The 10,774-nt window shown below is 44.9% G+C and overlaps 1 protein-coding gene across 4 annotated transcripts in view; it reads right to left on the minus strand.

Annotated features, from left to right (window-relative positions):
* The window catches only part of SF1 (splicing factor 1), a 13,964-nt gene that overhangs the window by 2,221 nt on the left and 969 nt on the right, over nt 1–10,774 (minus strand). For 3 of the 4 annotated variants that reach the window (XM_010838006.1, XM_010838007.1, XM_010838009.1), the window contains exons 2-12: nt 9,480–9,608; nt 6,737–6,812; nt 3,554–3,706; nt 3,269–3,358; nt 2,488–2,671; nt 2,285–2,400; nt 2,076–2,183; nt 1,208–1,388; nt 675–948; nt 293–352; nt 1–173 (exon numbers count right to left, since the gene is read on the minus strand). The exon at nt 1–173 ends at the window's left edge or, in 1 of these variants, runs on beyond it. In XM_010838006.1, the coding sequence (XP_010836308.1) occupies nt 1–173; nt 293–352; nt 675–948; nt 1,208–1,388; nt 2,076–2,183; nt 2,285–2,400; nt 2,488–2,671; nt 3,269–3,358; nt 3,554–3,706; nt 6,737–6,812; nt 9,480–9,608 (1,544 nt within the window). Of the gene's footprint in view, nt 174–292; nt 353–670; nt 949–1,207; nt 1,389–2,075; nt 2,184–2,284; nt 2,401–2,487; nt 2,672–3,268; nt 3,359–3,553; nt 3,707–6,736; nt 6,813–9,479; nt 9,609–10,774 lie in introns of all 4 variants that reach the window. The other variant, XM_010838008.1, reaches the window with a different exon arrangement.

Consider the following 10,774-nt stretch of genomic DNA (forward strand, 5'->3'; position numbering starts at 1 on the left):
CCATGGCAAGGGGGTACTGGAAGCCATACTGCTGCTGGGCGGAGGGGGTGGCGGAGGCTGCTGCTGCTGCTGTTGCCATGGGGGAAGAGGACCAGAGGGAGGGGGCGGAGGCTGCCCACTGGGAGGCGGCGGCGGCGGTGGCATCATGCCCATAGGTGGCGGCGGCATCATACCTGCAGAAAGGCGGAGAGAATGAAGCCTCAGGAGAGGAGGCGGGTTCGCCACAGGGCTCCCACTGCCTCCCCAGCCTAGGCAGGCAGCACCCCTCAGGAAGCACCAACCAGGCTGTTACCTTTTCCTTGATGCAGGCGATAGACCCCAGAGCCCACAGGCGTACTTCCCAGGTACTGATCTTGATGGAAGGAAAGAGCAGGGACTTAGCAGGACATTGGAACTGACCAGGGAAGATACACCCCCACAATAGCTCAGTCAAGTGGCAGTGATGGCCACTTACAAGAGCTGTTCTGAATGCCGTCTCTACAAGGCAGGCCCCACGTGTATACCCCACGTAGAAATCCCTTCCTGAACCATAAGGGAGACTTCCTCCTGACCTGGAGACCAAGCCTCAGTAAGAGACTCAGCACCGACACTCAACCCCTCTGAGACCTGCTCCCAGCCATGTAAAGCCCTGCTTACCCCAAAGCCCCAAGGTTTCTGGTCTGACACTTACTTACCCATTGGAGGAGGGCCGTGGTGCCCAGGTGGGTGGGGGCCCTGGTTCATCGGTGGTGGTGGCGGCTGCATCCAGGGGGGTGGAGGTCCATTAGGGTTGTGCTGCATGGGATGTCCACCATGTCCACCTGTGAGGCTGGGCAGCGGGTGTGGGAAGCTGTGGGGGCCACCTCCGGGCCCACCAGGGCCACCTCCATGCATGCCATGGTAGGGCCGACTCTCTGACGGGCCGGAGTTCATCCAGGGTGGGCGGCTCTGGGTAGTGGACATGAGAGACTACGTGAGAGCATTCCCGTCAGTGTCCCTGCCTGCTCCCTCTGGCGGCAACACTGTTCTTTCGGCTGTGCCACAGGACCAGGACACAAAAGGCCAAGACCTTCCCAAACTGAGAGGTTCCCAAACATTCCTGATGGCCCGAAAGAACAATGTTGCCGGCCATGTCCACCTGTCCTACCCCAAGCACCTGGCCACGTACTCCCATCTCTTGGGAAGAGAAGAGGGGGCCAGGTTGTGAAAACCCCCTCCCGAAACTCACCGGCGGAGGTGGGTTGTTGGCAGGAGCAGCAGGCCGAGGTGCACTGGCCAGTGGTGTGGTGGCAGGCCCAGAGGTGGAGCCCACAGATGCGGGCACAGGTGCCTCCCCCAGTTCAGCCATAAGGGACAAGTATTCTTTATCCATCCGTGCTTTATCCTGAGCTGACTGGGGGTCACCAGGCCTAAAGGTGGGGTAGAGACACAAAGAGAAAAGGGGTGGGGAAGACTCGTTAAGATGGAAACCTTTACTTTGAAGAATTTACACAAAGGAAGTTTAGAGGAATTCAGTCACCCTTTCTAACCCCTTCCTTGAAACAGTCCCATCAGCTCGTCAGCTCTGTGCCCAGCTCTGCATCTGGGAAAAGCACATGGACCTCTGCCACAGCAGAGACCCCTGAGCAAGAACAGAGGTGAAAGGAAGCCAGGAGAAGTTCAGGTTTTCCCAAAACAGTAAGTTTCATCAATTTCCACATTGCAGGTATGAGGGAAGGAAAATCTATGCAAGACCAGAGGAGCTGCCAAAACTTCCTTAACAAGGCTTTTTATATTCATCACTTGAAGTAGAAGAACATTGCTATCAAATGCTGGATTGCAACTGGTCAAAACTACAAGCTGTCTTGCAACACCAACCATAAGCAACAAACAGCAGTTAGCAATGAGCCACATGAAAATACCTATACCCAGAAGGGAAGTTTTCAGGTTCCCTGGGCTCAAGATAATAAAGTAGGGATGTTCACCATCGACTGTTTCTAATCATTCTGGGCTTTGCATCACACTGTTAATAGACCAAACTCACTGAAAGGAAGCTCTTGGGTCTGCAGATTAACACGAGCTGTCCTATACACCAGAAGCTACCAGGAAGCCCTCACCTTTGGAACTTGCAATCGGAAGCAATGTGGCCAGCCCCGCCACACTTGGTACAGACTGTGGTATTGGTAATGCTGCGGGTCTCAGAGCTCTGCCAGGGTCTTAAGATCCTGTTGAAAGAAAAAGGTCACCTCAATGGCTGTGGCCCATCACCCTTCTTCCGTAGGTTCTGGTTTTTGTGCCTGTCCCTCTAAACCAATCACATACGTACCTGTTATCATCTTCCCGAAGGGTCCCATTCAAGCGAGCCAACTCTCGAAGTTGCATCTTCCGTAGGTCATTCTGGTCCTCAGGGGTCTCAATACCCTGCTTCAGAATGTTTCTTATCTGGTGGAGACGCAACGGGCACAGTTATGTAAGTCCTGGGACTGCCACCTAGATTTCTGGTTGGAGGATTCCTTCCTGACTCCTCACCTGTTCTACTGCTTTCTTCACATTCTCCATGGTATTGGCAGTGACCAGGGCGTGAAGCGGCTCATCTTCTCCTGGCAGCATCTGGCCATCTTTGCGCCCAACTTTCCCTTCTTTCACAGAACCTTTCCCCCGGATCATGATCTTGGCATTACACTCCTTCTCTATGTTCTTCAAGGTGTTCCCTCTATCAGAGGCAGAAAAGATGGCTTTAATACCCAACATGGAAATTCAGAGTGGCTCACTGGGCAGTGATAGGAAACCGTGAGTGTATAGAATGAGATTTTCCCACCAACAGCTCCACGATCTTTAAGTTAAGGTCACAGCAATCCTCAAGATTTGACTTCTCTGCGGTGAAACGGAAAATTTTCTCACCAAAAGGCACTCACTCAGCCAAAGTGAACATCCTAAACGGAAAATTTTCTCACCAAAAGGCACTCACTCAGCCAAAGTGAACATCCTACCAAAAGCAGGAAGATGGTACCCAGAAAGGCACAAGACAGACTCATCTCCCAGGTCTTTGCATGAGTGCTCAGTTACTAAGTTGCGTCTGACTCTTTTGTGACCCCCATGGACTGCAGCCCACCAGGCTCCTCTATCCATGGGATTTTCCAAGCAAGAACACTGGAGTGCATTGCTGTTTCCTCCTTCAGGGGATCTTCCCAACCCGGGGATTGAACCATGTTTGTTACATCAGCAGGCAGATTCTTTAACACCAAGCCACCCAGGGAGCTCCTCCCAGATCCTTGGGAATTCTGTATTCCACAGAACAGCAGGTACTCACCTTGGCCCAATCAGCAGCCCCACAAAATTGATTTCCGGATACTCATCTTGTGGGATCATTACTTTATCGCTCACACGTGTTGCTGGAGGTCTAAGAAAGAAAAGACTCATAGACTCTGCACACTTCTGAGGTGACCTCAACAGCTCTTCTAGAACTAACCTTCTATACCACGTTTTGTTATAGATGACAGGGTAAGGAGTGAGAGGTTAGTATCTACAATGCTCTAGCAGACCACACCTAATCCGCTGGGGTCTTTATCCCGGACCACCCAGTCCCCTGGCTTACTTGTAATCTGCAGGAGGCTTGAAATCGGGGTTGAGGGCAACCATTTCCGTGATGAGATTATGCCGTTCCTCCTCCAGTTTCTTGCGGGTGCGGAACTCGCGAGTGTTAAGCCTCTTCCCCTCACTATTGTAGATGGGCTCAGGGGAAGGGGACCTGTGGGAAACAGACCACCGTCACCCCTCTGCCTTCACTTTACTCTCATTCCCACACGGGCTAAAATAAGTCTTCCCCAGCCCCTCTGCCTCTCAAGACCCTAACACAACACTCTTCGGAGGAACCGACCATAACGTGTGCTATTCAAAATCGTGTGGAATAGGGAGGTAGAAACTGGCTTAGCATCAGGGGGACTGGGGTGTGTGTGAGAAAGGAAAAAAGTGGTTTTGTTCTAAAAGTGATGAGAGGAAAAAAAGTCTGTTCTTCTAAGGGAAAATCTCTAGACTGTAAATGGCAAGGACTGTATCATCCTCTGGAGTCTTCTTGCCAAATATGAATTTTCTTTTGTTAGAAAAAAAAAAAAACCATATTACAACTTTATGAACCACGGAAACCCCAAGTTTAGGTAAAATGTTAAATGACTCTTGCAGAGCTCATGCCCTAACTGGAAGAGAGGCTGTACCCCTACCACGTAGTAAGTATGAGCTCTTTAACCCAATACAACTGGGACTCAAGGCTACTGCAGCTACTTGGCCCCCACAATGGAGAGAGATGGTTCAAGGCTTCGTCTCTGCTTTTCCTTCAATGGCCTGGCTGGCAGTGTCCAAGGCCCAGGAGTCAACCTGTTTTCTGGCTGTTCGAGGTTAGGGAGTCTGGGTAGAGAAAACCGTTAAATTGCTAAAGCAGCTTCTCTGAGAGGCTGCAAATGCAGATTTGGTCATGTATTTGTCTAGGGTCTGAACCTGCAAACAGCAAGGGGAAAACCTATGATTCTCCACCAGAGTTTACAAGTCCAGAAAGCAGATTTTCTCTCTCTTTTTTTTTAAAGGAGTAAAATGCTGTTGCTACAAGTAAAAAATAGCAATGATAAAATGATCAGTTTACCACAGCTGGATTTTGCGGTAATAAAAAAAAAAAAAGAGAAGTTACACTCCTAGAATTCTGAGTTAAGATTACAAAAAGGACCATAGCTTGATATTCTGAATGAAAATTTAGTAGCAGCTGCAAGAAGGGAAGAGACCATGTGGATCAGGTTATTTTAAAAACATCCTGAAAGTAGTCAAGATTCCTATACCCTTTGTTTAGTTGAGAGAACCTTGCCTAGTTGGAGAGCAAGGACTGAACTCGGCTGCTCCCACTGTCTTCAGCCTAAAGGGAACCATGTCATACCACGTTACACACACGATGGAATAAAAGGTCAGGTTTGTTCATGACTAATGACGGCTAAATGACACCTCCGTTTCTAGCATCTGTATAAACTGTTAGCACAATCCAGTAATAGTGAACAAAGACAAACATACCCCAGCTCATTAGACTACCATCTTATACATTTAAATCTACACAAGATTTTAAAACATTTTTAACTGTGCAACTTAAGCAACATCAAAATGGCATAAAGTGGCTTCATACTGAGAATACACCTTCTTAAGAAATAACCTTAAGTGAGAAACTCATGCATTTCCCTCCAACCTGGGCTCTTTCAAAGCAAAACCATCAGGCATTAATTAGGGCCTCTTTCAAACTGAATTCAAGGGAGGAAAAAAAAACTCTCCTCTGATTTTATTTCTAACATGCTTGACATTTCTAATTCCCACCTCATTCATAGCTGTCTAGAATTAAGCACTTCTGGCTAATCACCAAAAGAAGCTTTACCAGTACCAAATTGGTCATTTAAAGGCCCCACAACAGCGTAACCTCTTTCCAAATTGTGGAAGTGAAAGGCAAAAACCAATATTCTAGAGGTCAGACTGGCCCAACTTCTTCACTTTGAGTAAGAATAGTATTAGAGGTCATCTAATTTCTAATCCAAATTCTCCAGGAAACGAAGGTTTGTTAAAAATTCAACTTTTTAAGGAACTGCCTGGTAACCTGTGGACATGTTATTACAGGAAAAAAGGCCAAAAAGGCACTAAACAGTTGTGGTCTATAATCTATAAAGCAAATCTAAAAAAAAAAATCAAAATATAAAACATAACAACCCTCCAACCAAAATTTACAGGTGAAAAAATAAAAATTTAATTAACTCAAATGAAAAGCATCAATATATGTTACTTTGCTTCTTAACACAGGACACCAGAAAGGTGCTTATTTAAATGAGTGGCTTCTAAAACCATTACATCATCTTCCTGATTTAACAAGTTATTAAAATGGGTAGCAAGCCAAAAACACTACTTTTTAAAGCAAAGTGTTTTCAACTATGCTGCATGCACTAAGAGACACTTCACGGAGGAGGCACATTGCCTTTCTATTAAATGGACCAGATTTTAGCTGTTCAAATATTGGCCTGCCAATAAAATTCCTGTTAAAAAAAAGTTCATTTCCCTCAAACTTTGTAGACTTTTTATTTTTTAGAGGTGAGAAATTACAAACTGAAATGACATGACCACAGCTGTTTGAGGACCACACTCCCTTTAAAAAAAAAAAAAAAAGTAATTGGTTGGTTGCTAGCCTTCCCAAAACAGGTGAAAATATTCTGGCCCCTCCCAACACCCCAGGCAATGGCCAAGGCTGAAAATTAACTGGCAGTGATGAAGGAAGTTGGTTAGAATCTTGTCTATTTCAAAACCATGAGCAGGAGACTGCAGCATAAGCTGACCAGACAGAGTTTCTGGCCTGCTCAAATTCAGTGATGCTCAAAAATATTCTTATTCCCTACAATGTGTAGTACCTGTGAGGACACGCTACACCTGGGCTTTCAGCCAAAGGAGGTACTGAAATTGCTGGTTAATGGGCCACCTCACTGTCCCTACTAGTGGGTAAATCAGGTTAAAATCTACATACTTTTCAATTGAAAACCAGTTGTCCGTTTTCCTGTAACTTTTGATTCTGCTAGTAATTAAATTTCATTCCATTCTGCTAACTGATGACTGACCATTTAACTGCTAATTTACACTCTAGTTCCCAGAATGGTCACAGTACCAGTCTTCTTACTAGGATTTTATTGAACTGACACAACATGTTGCCACCAGTAAAACGTATTGAGAAAAAGGTAAAAGCGTTACTGTCAGCTGGTTAAAACTGTTTCCCAACCTGTCCTCAGGGTTAGGGGGGATGCCCAGGTCTCCTGTGCGCAGTTTACGAGTCAGGTCTTCTATCTGCAGTTGCACTGGAAGAAACCAGGTTAGGAAAGAAAAAAAAGGATGGAAAAAAGACAATGTTACCAAAAAACATCTCAAATCTCAACAACAAGCATGAAGAACTCGGAGACTTTGAAAGGGACGTGATCAGTGAACACATTGAGGCAAAAACCCCCAACCATCTACTGGCAGGAGTCCACTTACATCTCTAAGTATCTTTCACTTCAAAATGGTTATCACTTAAGGAAGCAAACAGTTTGTTGGAAGAGGGGTTAGCAGTATAGACTGTTCACTAAGGCTAACATCAAAACAATTATTAGGAGGCGTTTTACCTCTTCCTCTCCACCAAGGCTTGCTATACAATTGGCACCCAGAACTAAACCATGTATGTTATCACCAATACCCTGTTCCCACCAAATTACACTCTTGAGTGCTAGACTCTTAGATTTTATTTTTCCTTCATCAAAACTTAAACATAACCCAAAATGAGATTCAATTAACATGGGACAAGGAAAAACACCAGTTAAGCAAAGATCATTTTCATTGATACCAGGATTAAAATTCCTTAAACAAAACATTTAATAACCAATTCAACAGTCTCATATTTAAGTTTGTGCATATTCTTTCTGTAAAACCAGATCCGTACTAGTAAGGATCTCCCAATACCTGTTGTTTTCATTCCAATTTTATGACAATCAGTATACCTTAATACACCAGTAACAAGGCAAGAAGTTTAGACTCACTCCTTACATGGGGAATAAAAGTAGGGGGTGCAGAGAATGAAAAGTGTGGGTCAAGGAGAGTCATGTGGGGCCCTCAGACCTTGACAAATGACCAAATGAGGCTGTATATGAAAAAGATGGTGGTTTCACAAAAGTTTAGTGACTCCAGGGAAGTATTACCCAGTTGATTTTCTCAAGATAATGGGAAGTGTGAAGCCAGATCACTTTCTTCGCATGCTGAATGATCACCTGTTTCTTACCTTTGTAGCATCTAAGTGTCCTAAGCAGGTATCTCTAACAAGGGCAAGTCTTAATGGGTTGGGTTCAAGTTGAGGCGACTCCAAGAATTAACACATGTCTAACCCCAGACACCGTTCTAATTTTAAACACACCCCACAGGGCTATACCCCAACACCACATCCACTCCAACTCGGAAGAAATGAAAATCTACATTAATATCAAAAGAGGATATTGGGGACATCCTGTGTAAGAGAGATAAAAGAACATGAAGACACATGTGGGCCCCCAAGTTGTTTTATGCTACAAAAGTTCTGACTTGGCAGCCAAGCGTTAAGCTCAACTGCTCAAGGTGAAAGTCACCTTCGTGGAGGCAGGCAGTTCTTGTAACTGGACAGCAGGGATGTGGGCTGATTGAGACCACCGGCACCTGAATCTAAAGGTTGCCATCTTCCTTGAAGAAGAGACCTACACTAGCCCAGGCTTTGATTACACCTTTAAACGCGCTTAGGACCCAAGCAGTAACTTCCTCCAAAGGAAGAGAGTTGGAAATGTAAAGAATGAATCTGTTTTTCCCATTTTCTGCATCTGCTTGTGTTCTTGGGCTATCACTCCACTAGGGACATTTTCATAAGGTTATCAAGACCCAGACTAGTCAAATATAAGACATAAAAGGATGGGTGGGAGTAGACTCAACAGTAGGGAAAGAAGAATTATTAGTATTGTAAAAATGAGATAAGACAATTTCAACACCTCAAAATTCTCAGCAGTCTAGAAAAGAGATGAAGACCCTCAAGAACAATGGCCTAGAGGTTTTTCACTCGTGAAGGACACAACCTCATGGGTCTAGGAGGCTTCTGCCCTAATTTACTCCAATGTTTATTTGGTTAGTAGGAAATGTGTATCAAGTAAACTTTTTTGAGACAGCTGTACAGGTACATAAATAAATGTAAAACTTGCATTAAAAACCTTTTATTTTTTTTAAAAAAGGTAATTTTGAAGTTAGTTTCATTTCTACTGTGGACATTCGTAATTCTCAAAACTTCCCAACAGTTAAGATCTTTTATCCTAACCACCTCATTATTCCAGATCCAAGCAGTACCCCTTTCCCTGCAGAGTTCCTTAGGAGTAAACACAAGAGCCCTCATTTTAAGACAGCTCTCCAAAGACCAAACCAGAAAAGATGCTGAAGCAAAGGTTAAATTCAACAAAATGGTAAAAGGGGGGTAAACACACTTTCAGAACCATTTTTTGATTAAACTGAGAGTTTTTTCCCCTTTCAGAAAGTACCTATAAAAAAATAAAAGACCACATTTTAGGGAAAGGAGGAATATGAAATTATGGTGAAAGGCCAGGCTGTGAAAAAGGTACTTGGTTTACAATACCTGCAGTGTTCTCCACTGGGGCCAAGTCCAGAGAGGCATATAACACTCACCTCATCAACTGGTAATGAACAGCAGCTGAAAAGGGTGGGGTGGGGTGCTGGGCTGGGAACTATTCTCATTCCTAAGCGGGCCCCTCTACCCTTCTGGCACTCATGGAGAACACTGCTGTTACCAACAGACCAAAACAAGGAGCTACAAATGCAGGACTCACAGAGCAAAAACTGATGGATTATATCAAAGTCATCTGACCATAGCTCCTCTCAAAGAGAAAACTGTAAAGTCCCAAACTTTCAACAAATAAAATGTTCAATAACAATCTGAAAATGCATTTGAGTGCAGAACGTGTATTTACCTATATAAGCTCTTTCTTGTTCCCGAGTAAGTCCAGGGGGGATGACTGTAGGCATTCCTGGAATCACCGTCTTCTGTTCCATTGTGTCTTGGTTCCAGCGGCTCCTCTTCCGCTTCTTACTGGGGAAGTCTAAAAGAGATAAGATTCATCAGATGCAAACATAAACCAGCAGAACTACCAACAGGCAGTTTTGGATACTTATGATACTACACACCACCTCAGTAGACTGTGAAACTGAGAACTTGACCTAAAAAGAAACAGCAAAGAATGGAAGACAAACCTCGGAAGTCAAAAGACATGGCCACTAGGAGGGGACCTGGGTCTGAAAAATTAACATTGCACATTTATAATTTTTGTCCACAGAAATGCTGTGAAATATGTAAACAAGAAATCTCAGTGCATAAAGTTTCAAGTAGTGAAATCAAAGTATTGAGATAATAATATACCTCATGGTTGTCCATAAACCTCTTAACAGCCCCAGGACGTAAGAGCAGACTGAATATTCAAGGCTATAAAGCAATATTGGTAACTTCTGGCTCCTCCCACCTCCCCAACAGTCACCTGAGACAAACCGCAACTAAACCTATGGTTATCAACTGAAAAACCCAGATTTTTCAGCAACATCACTTTTCTCCTCAGAGGTTTGGCTAAGGTCATCATTTTCCTGGCCAGTTGGACACTTAGGGTCTAAAAAATGTATCGTTAAGCTCAACAAAGAACAAGCTATACAACAGGAGCCAAATCTTTCTTCCCCAGTACACAAGCAGAAATTTCTGCCGTTTGATACAAAAAGGTGCCTTCTGAGGGGCCAGACCCAGAGGAAAAGCCTCAAGAGGAGGCGTGTCATACTTCTTAGGTAGATACAATGAAATGAGGAAACGAACAGAAACTCCTTCCCCCAAAAGGGCCACAAAAAATCGGACCCAAACACCCTCTGAAGACTTTCATCCATTTTGGTTCTTAAGTGAAAGCCTTGTCTTATTAAAGAAGTTTTAAGGAGCTTCTCTTGGTACTTTCTTCCTTTAGGACTCTACTACAACCAGGAAGAGGACGCTCCACGTCATCAGTTGACCCTTTCCCGCCCTCCAGACTTGCACATGAGGCATCCCAACCACCCACTCGATCCCCTCTCCACACTCCTCCTGAACACCAGGGGCGGAGAGCAACAAGGGGTCTCCCCAATGCCGGCTTTTAGGTTGGGCACAAAGCCCGGCCGCCAAACTGCGCCTGCGCGCAACAAACTTCCTCCCGCCGGGCCCCCACCCCTGAGGCGCGTGCGCACTCGAGGCCCGAGA

Source organism: Bison bison, unplaced genomic scaffold (genome assembly GCF_000754665.1).
Source record: "Bison bison bison isolate TAMUID 2011002044 unplaced genomic scaffold, Bison_UMD1.0 scf7180017864089, whole genome shotgun sequence".
NCBI classification, from domain to species: Eukaryota; Metazoa; Chordata; class Mammalia; order Artiodactyla; family Bovidae; genus Bison; species Bison bison.